Below are 16,611 nucleotides of genomic sequence, written 5' to 3' on the forward strand. Positions count from 1 at the left end.
GACCAGGAGGGATGTTGTTATGATGGAAACAGCATGGGGCTTAGCGTGAGAAAACCCAAAGGTGGGTGGCCATGGGGACCACACCGAACCACACTGTGCAAATTCAGGACTGCTTCTCTGCAACTGGAAGGGTCAGACTGCCACAGTTTTCAAACTTAAAAAAAAGTTTCTTTTTAAAAAGCACAACAGAAATATTTTCCCAGTGTATAAACCAGACTGCTGATTTGCAAGCTATGCTTCCTGTAGTGTTGGTTCAGGAGACTATTAACAGGTGTCCTGTTCTTTGGTCAGAAGAGTTTAAGAACCTCTAAAACAAAGGTACTTGGGTGAGGGACTGGGTTCTGTCCCTACCCTCCACCTCACCCCCAACCAAGGAACTCAGTTGGAAAGCTAGGCACTGCCATGCACAAATGTTCCTCTCTTGCTTTTTCTCTAACATCACTGAGTCCAGTGCTCTCCAGGAAGCCTTCTAGAGCCTTCTGCTGTTCCCCAAACCCTCAGTGACCCTCTGCCTTCCAAACCTCAACCCTTCCCTGAGCTCCTGGTACCTGGTTAGTTACCTGTCCGTGCGTGTATCATGGGGTGTGTTGGCTGGATTGGAACAGACTTTGAGCACAGCAAGCCCCCAGGTGCCACCGAGCTGTCAGGGTCACTGAAGAAGTTGTCTGGCTGCATAGGAGCCACCACGGATTCACGTTGTGAGAGACATCTTCAAATGGAGAGTCATTTTTGCACCTGGTGGTTTTTAAGAGTCCTGAAAATTATTTTTATTTTATTTATTTCCCCCCAATTTATTTATTTATTTTTGTCTGCGTTAGGTCTTCGTTGCTGTGTGTGGGCTTTCTCTAGTTGTGGTCAGCGGGGCCTACTCTTCGTTGCAGTGCGTGGGCTTCTCATTGTGGTGGCTTCTCTTGTTGTGGAGCACGGGCTCTAGGCACGTGGGCTTCAGTAGTTGTGGCACACAGGCTCAGTAGTTGTGGCTCATGGGCTCTAGAGCGCGGGCTCAGTAGTTGTGGCACACGGGCTTAGTTGCTCCGTGTCATGTGGGGTCTTCCCGGAGCAGGACTTGAGCCCATGTCCCCTGCATTGGCAGGCGGCTTTTTAACCACTGCATCACCAGGGAAGTCCCCTGAAAATTGTTTTTACATACTGTGATTTTTGCTTGCAGGTGTATTTTAAAATGAGCTTCATTAAATCCTTTGATAAATTGGTGATCAAGGAAGGTTAGGATTTTGTCTAACCTTCCAAGTTGCCTTCATAGATACCCAGGACAGTACTGTTCACTTGGGAGGCATGGGGGGAGGGTCCCTGCCATCCCATTGGTGAGAGTAAGGCTGCCCTTTTTCTTTTCCTTTCTTTTTTGTTAAAAGAAATTTATATTTAATTGTTTTTTTCTTTTTTACTGAAATACAGTTTGTTTTATTTATAAGTGAGAACAACAACAACAAAAAAACCAATGGACAGTATTTCAGAAGTTGGAAAAAGTGACAGTTTTTTTTTTTTTACTGAAATAAATACAGTGTGAATTATTTATTTTAAATTAAGCGAACAATATTGTGTGAGTTTCAGGTGTACAGCAAAGTGGTTCAGATATGTATATATATTCTTTTTCAGATTCTTTTCCATTATAGGTTATTATAAGATATTGACTATAGTTCCCTGTGTTAAACAGTACATCCTTGTTGTTTATATATTTTATATATATATATAGAAGGCGGCCCTGTTTCTTACGTGCCCACTCCCTGCACTAAAAGTGCAATGGTGGCCAGGAAACAGGATGGTCTGAGGTCAGGGAGGCCTTGGAGATGATGAACTCTTCTGATAAAGAAATGGGACTGACATAGATTTGGAGAGTGACTTTCATTTTCCATTAAAGTATATAATGTCATTTTAAAATATTCATGAATGGTTTCAAAACAAATAAGGAATGATTCTTAGAGGTCACTAACACGTAACTCATAATAAATCTGGATGTTTCCCCAAAGTGTTTATATACATAAAATTATTTCATTTTTAAAATAAAAACATGTACTCGTAGAAATTTTGGAAAATAATAGAAGCCTAAGTTAAAAAAAACATCTATCCACAGTCCTACCACATAGATAAATCCCAGAAATTCCAAATATTTTATGTTTTTCTTTGTTAGTTTAAATAACACAGGCATGGACTTCCCTGGTGGTGCAGTGGTTAAGAATCCACCTGCCAATGCAGGAGACACAGGTTTGATCCCTGGTCTGGGAAGATCCCACATGCCACGGAGCAGCTAAGCCCGTGTGCCACAACTACTGAGCCTGCGTGCCACAACTGTTGAGCCCGTGAGCCACAACTACTGAAGCCCATGCGCCTAGAGTCCGTGCTCCACAACAAGAGAAGCCACCGCAATGAGAAGCCCGTGCACCGCAACAAAGAGTGGCCCCCACTCACCGCAACTAGAGAAAGCCTGCGTGCAGCAATGAAGACCCAATGCAGCCAAAAATAAATAAATAAATAAATTTATAAATAACATAGGCAGTATCTTTACCTTGACAGTCTGTTAAGAATTGGTCTGTAAAGCCATTTGGATCGGGTGTCTTTAAGAGTGAGTGGCGTGGTAACATTCATCCTGTAAAAATTTGCAGTTTTGTACTAAATACCCAGGACCTGTTGTGCAAATTTAACATTGTGCCAAGGTGCCCTTCCTAGGTGGCATGAGCTGGATTATGCTGAAGTAACAAACAAACCTAAAATCTCCATGACTTAACCCAAGGGAGGTTTCCTTCTCCACTGTGTTACACACTCATCTCAGGTCAGTTGGGAGCTGGCTGCCCATCAGCCTTACTCGGAGGCCACCCCCACCAGGAGCACTGCAGGCTGGCGGGGGAGGGAGCGTGGTGAAATGGCTTACAGTTCCTGAAGGCTGCTGCCAGGAGTAACGTATCTTATCCACTCACCTTTGATTGCCCACAGTCAGAAGCAGAGCCAGGTTTTGAGAGGCTGGAGACTCATATGACTTTGGAGACCCACTCTAAGGAAAAAGATAGGAAATTAAAGATATAAAACTGGGTGCAATAATGACTATTTAAGAATGAGAGGCATACAAAATTACAAATTCTAAAAGTGTTTTCTTTCTGTTTTTACTTTTGGCCTCCACTAAGATCGATGGTATTTGAATTTTAGTATGATCAGTTAATTCTGAAAAAGTAGACAAAATCGATCTGAAATCTAGGGGTACACAAGAACAACTCAAGTTTTAGTTTGCCACTCCATTGTATTGAGCACCATCATTACACAATCAATATACCCTTACACTGCATACATCAACTTATTGATGAATGTGTGTAAGAGGTTGTCATTGGAACATTTGTTTCTTCAGGCTATTTCCATTCGTTGGAGGCAACTTTGTGTGCCATTTTATTGGGGACTGTCAGACTTTATCAGTTCAAGATTTGTCAGGTACTTTATGATGTGATCTGATACATGGGGATGCATAAATTGTAATAATCTCCCACATATATGTAGTTGCTCTTTATAGTATCACTGCTGGAATTTCTTCTTTTAATGTGTTTTTTTTTTTTTTTTTTTTTCTTTTGGCCGCATCGCATGGCTTGTGGGATCTAAGTTCCCCAACCAGGGATTGAACTCAGACCCTCGGCAGTGAGATTGCGGAGTCCTAACCACTGGACCACCAGGGAATTCCCTGAACCCCAGAATAATGATAGATTCTGTTTCATGTGATTCCCACCGAAAAGGGAGGAAAGGTATATAGTGTGTTTGTAATTGCATACTCTGCATTATTGGATATATTCCTGATAGGGCACAACTTCCATTTAGGCACCAATGAAAACAGAATTGTCCACTTACTGTTTTGGGCGTTTGATGATCTGAAGAATTCTCCTTCTAAAGAATGCTAACTTCTGGCTCCATATGTTTCAAACCCCATTCCCCCTTCACCACCCACACTTTTAGTTTGGTACTGTCAGGCACATTGATCTTGTGGATTTTAGCACCTTTTTCTTCCTCATGATGTCAGATCAGAGGGAAGGCTAACAATAGCCGTACATGAAAGTGACCACCAAACCCAAACTCACCGTCTCTCTCACTCAGCTTCCAGTTAGCCGGGACTTTCCTGGTGGTCCAGTGGTAAAGAATCCACCTTACAGTGCAGGGGACGTGGGTTTGATCCCTGGTCGGGGACTCAGACAGCACATGTCTCGGGGCAACTAAACCCGCGTGCTGCAACTACTGAGCTCTGGTGCCTCAACTAGAGCCCGCGTTCTGCAAATACAGAGGCCATGCACTGTGGAACCTGTGCGCTGCAACTACAGAGCCCACACGCCCTGGAGCCTGTGTGCCACGACTAGAGAAGAGAAAATTTGCACGCCACAACTGGAGAGAAGCCCGTGTGCCGCAGTGAAAGATCCTGCCTGCCTCAACAAGGAGCCCGCATGCCGTAACTAAGAACCGACACAGCCAAAAAATAAATAATAATTTTTTAAAAATCCTAAACCCCCAAAACTTCCAGTTTGCTGAATCCCCAAAACGCCCACTGTTACTCCATCACCACCTGGGAAAAGGAGTTGTGATGGATGGGATGTTGGAGCATAAGCTTCATCATCTTGAGAGTAAATCTGCCCCAGGAAACTCAGCACAAATCTCCAACCCTACAGTGTGCCCTGAGGGAGGGGAACGGGATGTACTGTGAGCCATGCTGTTATTAACACAGCTCTTCAGAAGGGTCCTGGTGGTTTTCACTCCTACCACTGGTAACAGGGGGGTTATGAATTTTTTTAAAGTTTTATGTTACCTTAATCAGCCAGCTATGTCCCCCCCACCCCCCGCTTTTTGATGTTGCCAATCATAATTAGCCATAGTTGTGGAAATCTGACAATGTTTTAATATCAGTTTACTTATCAACTGTGCAAATATTTGCTCCTGGTCAGTTGGTAGATGCTACACGGAAAGGGCTCTCTTCAAGGGCACACCCGTGATCTCCCGATTAGCAACTGCAATAGCTATTCCTTATTTACATCTTTTTGAACATCTCTGTGCAATTTTCCTTGTGTATTTGTCTACTGCAGAATTGTTATAAGTTGAATTACTTTTGATTCTTTAGGTGCTTTGAAGTTGTTGGCTTCCAGTATAACTTTGAGTCCCTATTTCTCCCTCCCTCCCTCCCTCCCTCCCTCCTTCCCTCCTTCCCTCCTTCCCTCCTTCCTTCCTTCCCCATACCACGTGGCTTGTGGGATCATAGTTCCCCAACCAGGGATTGAATCCAGGCCCTCAGCAGTGAGAGCATGGAGTCCTAACCACTGAGCCACCAGGGAATTCCCCCAGTCCCTATTTTCTTATTGGCCAATTGATAGGTTTTGCTTCAGCAGTGATTGTTAGATTTCAATGTGCTGGAAGAAATTTGATTTGCTGTGCCAAAGTGCAGGCAAATAAAAAGTATACTGCTTACTAGAACTTATGGTCAATTCATCTATGACAAAGGGGGCAAGAATATACAATGGAGAAAAGACAGTCTCTTCAATAAGTGATGCTGGGAAAACTGGACAGCTACATGTAAAAGAATGAAATTAGAACACTCCCTAACACCATACACAAAAATAAACTCAAAATGGATTAGAGACCTAAATGTAAGACTGGACACTATAAAACTCTTAGAGGAAAACATAGGCAGAACACTCTTGACACTTATATGTGGAATCTAAAATATGACACAAGTAAACTTATCTATGAAACAGAAACAGAGTCACAGACATAGAGAACAGACTTGTGGTTGCCAAGGGGGAGTGGGGGATAGGGGAGGGATGGACTGGGAGTTTGGGATTAGTAGATGCAAACTATTATATATAGAATGGATAAACAACAAGGTTCTACTGTTTAGCACAGGGAAATATATGTATAACTGAATCACTTTGCCAGTAGAAATCAGTACATTATCAACTATACTTCAATATAATAAATTTTATAAAAAGTGTACAGCTTATTAATTACAAACCACCTAATTACCTATCAGTGGGGGATTGATTAAATTATTGTATGTATATAGTTGTGCATATGTATGTATTTATGTATCTGTATCTTTATACATGGGAATACTTGTGATATTGTGGTTTATAATAATGAAATATATGTTTCGTCTTCATTCCATTTCTGGTACAGAGCTCTTAAAACCCTTGGAATTTTCTAAGTGATAAGAGGTGTTTGATAATGATATTCTTTTTTTTTTTTTTTTAATTTTTGGCTGCATTGGGTCTTTGTTGCTGCATGTGGGCTTTCTCTAGTTGTGGCAAGCAGGGGCTTCTCTTGTTGCGGAGCATAGGCTCTAGGCGCACGGGCTCAGTAGTTGTGTCTCCTGGGCTCTAGAGCGCAGGCTCAGTAGTTGTGGTGCACGGGCTTAGTTGCTCCGCAGCATGTGGATCTTCCTGGACCTGGGATTGAACCTGTGTCCCCTGCATTGGCAGGCAGATTCTTAACCACTGTGCGACCAGGGAAGTCCCCTATTTTTGATATTCTTAACAGATCCCTTCCAGCCACACCTGAGTTTGTGTTAATGAGATGACTTTTGGAAAGCTCCTAAGGATGGGGGCTGGTTGCCAGGGGAACCAGCCAGGTGATGAGAGGGTTGGAACTTTCAACCTTAGCCACTGACCTCTGAAAAGGGGAGGGGCTCCAGATTAAGCTCTGTGAAAAGTCTTGAACTCGAGGATTGATCTTCCAGGTTGGTGAACCAAAAACGCATCCAGGTGATGGGGGGCGGGGTGTGCACTCCAAACTCCAAGGGGACGGAAGTTCCTGTGTTTGAGACCCTTCTGGACCTTGCCCTGTGTATCTCTTCATCTGGCTCTTCAGTCGTATACTTTAATATCCTTTGTAATAAATCTAGAACCTTCTTAGACCTTCCGTGGTCACTCTGCCTAAAATTTCGAACACCCTTGCCTGGTTACACTTCATTCTCCTTCCCTGCTTTGATTTTTCTTCTTTGTATTTATCACTGTGTAACATGCTACATTATTAATCTACTTTTTAAAAACTCCTTCATTAGCATATGAGCTAGAGAGCAGGGAATTTTGTCTGTATTTATTGAATTGCCTATTGGATTTGCATATTCTTGAAACCATTTTAATTTTAATATTTAAGAATGTAGATGTTACCTTCCCACACAAATACGGTTGAAGTTAGCATACCAGAGACATTTGTAACTCTATACTGATGTGTGTTATTTCTTGCCCAAGATTACTAGGTCCAATTACAGGGGTAAAAAAAAAAGAAAGAGAAATTTTTTTAGGAGTTTCCCTTATATGAACTCTTTCTTTGCGAATTGATTGCAAGTCAGGCATGTAATTCAGATTGAGAATGAAAGTGTCTGGTTCTGTAGAGAATTATAAGGAGAGCCATTAGGAGAAGCACAAAGTATGCTGTAAGGCCCATAATTGTTACGTATTGACTTAGAATAGAAATATGGAAAGACCACATATTGTTAGAAAGGCATGGAAAAAGCAGAGCCTCCCTTCCTTTCATGTGGAGACTGACAAGTCCGTCAGGAATTGTTGGGGTGGGTTTGAAGAGGCTCCCCGGGCCCCCATTCGCTGGCTTTGTGCAGGTTAGTGAGCTTGGTGCCTTGGGAGTGGAGGGAGATGGACTGGCCCCTACCCTCAAAGAGCTCAGGAGGCAGAGAGATCCATGGTGGCAAGTGTGATAGATGGAATGCAACCACAGACGTGCAAGCTTTCCTGGGAGAGGGTAGGATCAGTCACGTCTGGCGGGGAGAGGTGCAATCAGGAAGGGCGTGGGGAAGATGTGAGCTGAGCGTGGCACTGAAAGGCATGAGTGGGACTCCTGGAGGTGGAGAAGGGCCCCAGAGCAGCCTGTGCCTCCTATGCTTCCCACACTTCTGTCATCTAGGGTTGTTGTCCAAAAAGCAGACTGTGACTCTGGAGGTCAAGGAGGGGAGGCAGAGATTCTGCATTTCTAACAAGCTCCCTGGTGATGCTGACGTTGCTGGTTCTAAGGACAAATCTGGAACCACAGAGCTGCCTGCCTGTGCTTCCTTGACTTTTGGGGAGGTCCGGCCTGGAAGCTCTGGCACAGGCTTGACAGGTAGTGGGCGGCGAGGCGCTCGGTTGCGGAAGTGGGGTACAGACCAGGAGCCCAAGACTGGGCTGGTTTTAGGTGTAAGACCACCTGACTTTTCCTTGATCACAGGGCCACTAACTCAGCCCCTCTGCCGCCTCCTGTTCCTGAAATCTCCCTTTGAAACTGGTGATTTCCATTGATACCTGTTTGCTTTCATGATCTCTCATCGCTTGGGACATACTGCTAGAGTGTTACTTTGGTCCTTCCGAAAGAAATTGATTCTATTGTTTGTAGATTTAAAATGTTTTTATAAACTGCCAGGCTGTCTCTTTATCATCAAGTCCAATGATAAACTTTTAAAAAGCATGGCTCATGAGTTAATTAGGTGGGCCTTATTTTGGGGTGGGACTTCTAAATGGGGGAAGGAGGTTATACAAATCCTTCTCCTAAAGCCATCAAGGGTCTCAGTCAGCCTGTGTGACCTCAGCTGAACCAGCAAGGTAGTTGCAGATCCCACCAGGACCCTGCTCTCTTGATGTTTGGCATCCTTGTGGTGGAGACTATGCATGAGAAGCGTGTGTAGGCAGTGTCCACTTACTCGTGGCAGAGGCAGACTGAAACCACTGAGGGCATGTTCCTGTTTGCTTCCTCACGAGGAGCTGCACGGCACCAGCCTGGTGTCAGTGTCCTGTGGTGGGGCTTGGTTGTTCCCATGAGGAATCTGATCCTTTCATTAAGCCCCCTATACCTGTTCTTGGGTAAGAATTGGATCAGGTCACATCCCTGACCGTGATACTGCTGTCCCCAGGGGAAAAACTCCGGGGCTGTATGTGGCGGCGGTGGTTGAGTTTTATTTAAATGCTGCGGACATGTGTGTCCACAGATGTGTGCTGAACGTACACGTACATGTGTGTTTGTAATTTTCTTCCCAGATTTTGGCCCTGATCGCGTTCATCTGCATAGAGACCATCATGGAGTGCTCCCCGTGTGAAGGCCTCTACTTTTTTGAGTTTGTGAGCTGCAGTGCGTTTGTGGTGACTGGAGTCTTGCTGATTCTGTTCAGTCTCAACCTTCACATGAGGATCCCCCAGATCAACTGGAACCTGACAGTGAGTAGAAATCACGCTCTCAGATTAGGAAAGCATCGGGTACTGCACGGCTCCCAGGGAAAGCAGGAATCAGTCCATGGCATGTTTGGTTCCAGCTCTTTTTGATACTTAAATATTCCATTGTAATGCAACTGTGAAATTTTAAATTTCCTTACTGGGTTGAATAAAATGACTACAAAATTAATGGAATCTTCACTAATGATAGAAACATAACAATTATTCTGACCCCTTTAAAGATGTCATTTCGATTTTGGGGTCCTCTGAGAAGATTGGTTATGTTGATATTTATAGAATATGGGAAAGAGAACATGGAATTAATACGTTTGCATATTTTTCACACTGGACCCGAAAGCTGTTTGCAAAAATATTGATTCAGGAAGAATTGAAAATATGAATGAAATTGCCATTAACTTGTGAAACCTAGGAATATTATTAAATTCAAAGCAGCTGGGAGGTCCCAGACGGTTTGCTGGTTTGATCAGGGAGTCTTGAGGAAATGTGTCCTCTTCCCTCTGTGGTTTGGGGGTCTTAACTCTGTTTGACAGCCTTACCTTCTGACCGGCATAGGCATCTCAGGGCCGGTCACTCCCAGGCCCCTTTTCCTGGGCTTGTGTAACTTGTCCTTACTGTGCCAAACGGAAAAGGGAACTTCACAGCCCTCGGTTTTCTTGATATTTCTTTGCAGATCAGCACGTGCAGGAGCTCACAGGGAACCAGTTAGGGAGACACAGGCAAGCACTATGAGCTGCCTCTCCTTCTGTGCCTGGGGGTGGGTGGGGGGCTCTGAGACCACCTGCCCTCATGCAGGCTCCTCTCTTGGCGGCCGGTGCTGGGTGTATGCAGCACCGTGGAAAGTGTGGTCCGAGTGCAGGAGCCCAGGAGGAGGAGGCCTGGGCTGGTCACCTTGCCTGGTGGGGCCACTCCCATGGTGTTCATGTGGGGGACCAAGAGGAGATGGTTTTCCTGACAGAGTTCTCTCTGTGTTGTTCAAACTCTTTTAGGAGGAAAAATAAAAAGACAATTGGACTAGAAAAGTTGTCAGTTGCAAACTCAGATGGTTTTGTCCCAGCATCGAAAACTAAGAAAAAAGCTCTAAAACCTCAAGATACTGGAGGCATTTTGTCAGTTTTTGGTGACAGATTTTAATGTCTCAGCTCTTTTTAAGATGAAGTCTGTGTTATCCATAAGAAAATGCTTACAGAGTTGTGCTCTAAACTGATAGTGTAATGAACAGGTAGCGCAAGAGAACCTCACAAACCGCCCCCCCACCAACTCACACACAGGCTCCATGGGGGCAAGGGCATTGTTGTGGGGCAAGGTACGTTGGAAACCCAGGTCCCCGGGAGTTTCTAAGGCCACAATAAATACTTTCTGAGGGAGGGGCTGGACCGGGCTGTGAATGAAACCATGCTGGAGATCCTGTTTGACAAAGAAGCAGCTGCTAGGATGGTTAAGATCCAGGGGTGGGACTTCCGTGGCGGTCCAGTGGTTAAGAATCCGCCTTCTAATGCAGAGGACGCAGGTTTGATCCCTGGTTGGGGAACTAAGATCCCACATGCTGCGGGGCAAGAGCCCGCATGCTGCAACTAAGACCCGATGCAGCCAAAAAAAAAAAAAAATCAAAAAACCCCACTGACTTTAAGTTAGGCCAACCTGTCTGCATTCAAGTCCAAGGTGGATCTTAAGAGCTGGGTATGACCCTGGGCAAGTCACTTAGAGCCCCAAGTTGAGATGATAATATTTTTCTTACAGGGCTGTTTTAAGAATGAAATGAGACAGTGTGTATATAGGCTCCAAAGCAGTGGGTGCTGTTGCCAGTATGAGAAATATTAACCTTACTGTGAGTCAGAGGCCCTTGGTGTCTGTCAGCCACATCATTCTCCTGTAAACTTCCACCAGCTTTGACTTCACTCCCTTAATTCTGTCTTACCTACTTATTTGACAGCCATAAATCTGTTAGAAGACTTTATACTTCACTATATTATATAACATAGGCATTTATAACCATTAGCTTGTAATAATTTATAATGGAGTGTAATCTGCAAAAATACTGAATCACTGTACTGTACACCTGAAACTAATATAATATTGTAAATCAACTACATTTCAATTTAAAAAAAAAGGATCACTGGGAATTCCCTGGCAGTCCAGTGGTTAGGACTCTGCACTTTCACTGCCACGAGCCCAGGTTCAATTCCTAGTTGGGGAACTAAGATTCCACAAGCTGTGTGGCGCAGCCAAAAAAATAATCAGTTAGTTAGGTAATTAATTAATTAAAAAAGGATCACAGATCACCATAACAACAGCAAAAAAGACTTCATACTTCAGATTTCTGACTAATTCATACTGGCCTTTATCTTATCTCCAGAAATACCTATTTGTTGAGCTTTCTGAAATCCTGATTTTTCTATTTTAACCGTGAAAGACTTTCACTGGTTGACAACCACATTTTTGGGGTTATATCGAAGTGCATCTTTTTCACTGGAAAGTTAACATCCCTCCTGTCCTTTCGGATGGTGTTGGCTAGGGCCGATGACCGGGTGGTGATGTGGTCACTTGAGAACACTTTCTGTCCTTTGGGATCCTTTGCAGGATTTCCACCCTTTTAGAGCAGGTGAAGGTGTCTGCTTATCCAACAAAAGAGTATGTAAGTTTCATGGACTCGAGGAGATGGTACTTACTGATGGGAGCCCAGGTCATCTGTTCTCAGGGACGGGAGCAAAAGTGATTTCTTAGAGCTGATCCGGCTGGAATCATCACAGTGGGTTGGCCTTGGGTGTGTGTGTTTCCCTAACAAGGTGGTAGGAGTATTCTTGACCCCAAGAGAGCCAGTTGATGAGTGACGTAGGGTGTGATTGGTATAGATTTAGAAAACTGGGCCATTTTGGGAGATAAGTTGACTCACATATGCATGAAAAATGGTACATAAGGAGGACAATGCAAAGTATGTATTTTATACAAGCATTATTTGATGCAATCAGAAAGAGTGTGTTAATATCAGCTTGTTTTTTTGTTTGTTTTTTTTAGTGACTCTATGGGACTTATTCTGTGATGTGTGTTTTTCTCTGTATATTGGGAGCTCACAGGCCCATGTGTTCTACCTGTGTTCACCTTGATTGGTGCCCCTGGCCTCCTCTGCCACCCCGTCCCTCTCTCCTTCCATCCTCTTCCTACCATTGACCCCGGGCGCTCCCACTCTCCTTAGCCGGCACTCAGAGCCCTCAAGCCCTGTAAGCGCAGCCAAACTTTTGAAAGCAGACGGAGGTCCGCACACGCCTTCTCTACTTCGCTGCTTCCTGATGTCTTATCTCAGCGTTTATCGTCAAATACAGCATATTCAGAAAAACTTGTAAAAGTAAATGTACCGTTTAGTGAAGAATGATAAAAGACTGCGGCCATAACATGGGTCAACAGATAGGATGGTGTCAGCACCCCAAAAAGCCTTCCCTGTGTCCTTCCCGAACAGGAGGACTGCCTCTTCGCCTCCCCCGTCCACTCCCCTGACTTTGTCCTTGAAAGTCCTCTGGTCAGCATCACTGGGGGCCTCTGTTCTTCTGGATCCTATGGTTGTTCCCCAGCCCTCCCCGCCGCCCCCAACCGTTTCAGCGCCGGAATACGCTCAGCTCAGTCCCTCCTGCCCTACTCTCTCCTCTTGCCTCTGATGACACCACAATCTGTCTCTCTTCTTTCTCTTTGGTGTTCCTTCTTAGTGGCCTCTGTGGCCCCTGCTCCTCCCACAGATGTCTCCCGACCTGAGAACCCAGGCTGGGTGCTGTGGTGAGTTGAGAACAGTCCCCCAGAAGGGCCACTTGCAGAGTTCTGAGGCTTTCGCCACGACTCATTGGGTACTGTTTTCTGACACCACTTTTGACACCAAGTATGTGGTTTTTTCTGACACCAAATCTGTGTAGTTTTTCCACACTGAGTACTTCTCTAATTCTCCAAGACCAACTGGGTGTCCAGCAATTCAATTCCGTTCTGACACTAACTCCCAGAGTTAGTGCAGACCCCACAGGTTAAAGGGCTCAGTCCCGTGAGACTGCCCCCGACACAGATGGGGTCCCAGGTGACCTGCACTTCTGCTTGGCCAGCTGCAGATTCAGGAGTTCCCACAAGCCCCTCCTCAGGTTCGATAATTTTCTAGAACAACTTAAAGAACTTGGAAAAGTGCTTTATTTATGATTTCTGGCTTGTTCTAAAGGATACAACTCAGGAGTAGCCAAAAGGAAGAGATGCATAGGGCAGGGTCCAGAGGAGTCTCTGTCCCCATGGAGTTGGGGGGCAGCACCCTCTTGGCACGTGGAACCCCGTCACGTCATTCAGGCTTTTATGGAGATTTCATTACGTAGGCGTGGTTGATTAAAATCTTTGGCCATTTGGAGGTTGAACTCAATCTCCAGCCCCTCTCCCGCCCACAGGGGCTGTGGAGCTGAAAGTTCCAACACTCTAATCACCTGGCTGGTTTTTCTGATAACCAACCCCCATCCAGAAATTATCTAGGGGCTTGAGAGTCACTTCATTAGCATAAACTCAGGGACAGTTGAAAGGGCCTCGTTAAGAATGACAAAAGATGGGGCTTCCCTGGTGGGCGGTGGTTGAGAGTCTGCCTGGGGGTCATGGGTTTGAGCTCTAGTCTGGGAGGATCCCACATGCCACGGAGCACCTGGGCCTGTGAGCCACAACTACTGAGCCTGTGCGTCTGGAACCTGTGCTCCACAACAAGAGAGGCCGCGGTAGTGAGAGGCCCGCGCACCGCGACGAAGAGTGGCCCCCGCTTGCCGCAACTAGAGAAAGCCCTCGCACAGAAATGAAGACCCAACACAGCCAAAAGTAAATTAAAAAAAAAAAAAAAAAAAGAATGACGAAAGACACTCCTATCACTCAGGAAATTCCAAGGAATCTGGGACAAAGACCAAATATATATTTTTCATTATGTCAAACTCATCCTTTCTAGGGCTCAATTTCCTCATCTCTAAAGGCCCTTTATTATAGGTATTTTGGATGGTAATTAGGTTAGGGCTCAGTGAGACACTGGGAGTTATATGCTTCGCACAGTGGGCTCTCTGTAGATGGTAGCTGCCCCTGTCATCAGTACTACGATCATCCCTTTGATACTGGGGCCATCTGAGCACAAGTCAGTGCACTGTATGGTCCGAGTGGTTGTAAACTTCTTCTCTTGTCCATGTGTAGGGCTGACTCGAGCTAACCACAGAGCCCAGTGGTATTGAACACCTGCTTTGGGCCAGGTTTTGGGAACTGAAAGCGCAGGGTAGGTAGATGCCACTCTACTGTGGTATGTGTGCTCTGGGTGATCCCGTTTGGTGTGAGGCCTGGGAGAACACAATGGATTCCTCGGGGCAGGGGGCCTGGAGCAGGTCAGTCAGGGAAATTCGGAGAAAACGCCAGATTCCAGCTGAGCCTTGAGGGATGAACAGGTGCTCGCTGGGCACAGAGTATGGAAGGGTGGGATACGTTGTAGGATGGCCCACTCTCTAGGATTGGATCAGGGTCATAGACTCAGGGTCCCCTGGGGCTGCGCATGTGGCGGAAATGGGCAAGTGAGAAGATGGGCCAGGGGTCTGGGAGATGGAGAGGTTGTTCTCCTACTCAGTCACAGCCAATTGTGTTACTTCATGGGCCTTCAGGACAGTTTTTCAAGAGCAGCTGAAAGATGGATTTTGTTTGTTTTTTTTAGAAGTTTATTATGTGCAGTCTTCTGATGTTTAAATGCTGGCTTGTTCAAATCTATTTTGAACAGTGTACAAGTCAAACCTCTCTGTGGGCCGGATCCCGATGATCAGTTATTGGAGTTACTTCGGCTCCCACCTGTGCTTATTGGTGTGTTAATGAAGGAGAGACCAGAAAGCATGTGTGTGTGAGGGTGCCCTTCCTCCTCATCTCCTGGCCTAAGAAGGGGCTGCAACCTTGGGTGTTCTGGGCCCCCCCACCCCAGGAAGCAATTTGGCTGGGTGTGAGACTGCAGGGAGGGGAGCTACCACAGCGGCAGACATGAAGCACGTGACCGATGAGTACATGCCCCATTAAAAGCATTAAAACAAACAAAACCAAAAAGCACCAGTGTTGACTAAACCCAACCCATCCCCAAATCCACATCTGAAGGCATGCCTGTGTCTGCTCCCTAATATGAAGGGTGAATCTACAAGCCTTAATTTTGTTTCATGGCCAAGGAACTCAAGATATTGATGCTGACTAACTTTTGCAGTATTCCAGTTTTAAGCCTTTTAAACTGTGCAAGTAGTAAGTGTTTGTTATAGAAAAAGTGGAAGATACAGATAATAAAGGAAAAATAAAATCATGTGATGACCCAAGAGAAATGAAAACATATGTCTACATAAAAGCTTGTAAGTGGGCTTCCCTGGTGGCGCAGTGGTTGAGAATCTGCCTGCTAATGCAGGGGACACGGGTTCATGCCCTGGTCTGGGAGGATCCCACATGCCACAGAGCAACTAGGCCCGTGAGCCACAACTACTGAGCCTGCGCATCTGGAGCCTGTGCTCCGCAACAAGAGAGGCCGCCATAGTGAGAGGCCCGCGCACCGCAATGAAGAGTGGCCCCCGCTTGCCACAACTAGAGAAAGCCCTCGCACAGAAACGAAGATGCAACACAGCAAAAATAAATTAATTAATTAATAAACTCCTACCCCCAACATCATCTAAAAAAACATAAAAAATAAAAAAAGAAATGGTAACATGACGTGGTTGGTTAAAATGTGGATTTTGCTGTGGTGATATATCAAATAGCATCATTAACTGTTATCCTCTTTGCCTTCCTCTGTGTGACCAATACCCGTGGGCCATCAAGACTAAAATATGGAGGCAGCAGAGAGGCGGGGTATTGTGCTTTTTATTTTGAAAGTTCTTCAGTTGCGTTTAGGGCAAGGCATGAAATGCTTCTTTTCAAGTGATTTTATTTTGTCTTATTCTTTAGGATTTGGTCAACACTGGACTCAGCACTTTCTTTTTCTTTATTGCTTCCATTGTACTGGCTGCTTTAAACCACAAAACCGGAGCAGAAATTGCTGCCGTGGTAAGTGAACTCAACGGGTTGAAACAGGGCTGATTTGTACACTTTCTGTGCCTTACTCCTCTGGTCCCCTGGCCTGTGTCCTACTCCTTCTCCTTTAGCTTTTTCTTTGCTAATGATACTGTTACTGGGCCAACGGAGGTCCCAGTTCCTTCAGTGCTGCGGTTCTTAAAGTGTGGTCCCTGGAACAGCAGCCTCAGCATCACCCGAGAACGTGTTAGAAATGCCCTTCCCGGCCTCCCCCAGAGCTGCCGAGTCAGAAACGTGTTTTAACAAGCTCTCAGATGCACACTCAGGTTTGCGAACTCCTGCTTTAGTCTCTTCCCAGTGGAGCCCTGGATGTCTGTTAGTGGTGTTGCTTTTAAGGGCCTTCCCTGCCGAGATGGGGTGTTAATGAAGC

At 45.3% G+C, this 16,611-nt stretch overlaps 1 protein-coding gene across 1 annotated transcript in view; it reads left to right on the plus strand.

Annotated features, from left to right (window-relative positions):
* Positions 1–16,611, plus strand: part of CMTM4 (CKLF like MARVEL transmembrane domain containing 4) — a 69,368-nt gene that overhangs the window by 42,934 nt on the left and 9,823 nt on the right. The window contains exons 2-3 of the mRNA XM_019935715.3: positions 8,991–9,167; positions 16,116–16,214. Of these exons, the coding sequence (XP_019791274.1) occupies positions 8,991–9,167; positions 16,116–16,214 (276 nt within the window). The remainder of the gene's footprint in view (positions 1–8,990; positions 9,168–16,115; positions 16,215–16,611) is intronic.

The sequence above is a fragment of the Tursiops truncatus genome, chromosome 19 (assembly GCF_011762595.2).
Source record: "Tursiops truncatus isolate mTurTru1 chromosome 19, mTurTru1.mat.Y, whole genome shotgun sequence".
In the NCBI taxonomy this organism is placed as follows: domain Eukaryota; kingdom Metazoa; phylum Chordata; class Mammalia; order Artiodactyla; family Delphinidae; genus Tursiops; species Tursiops truncatus.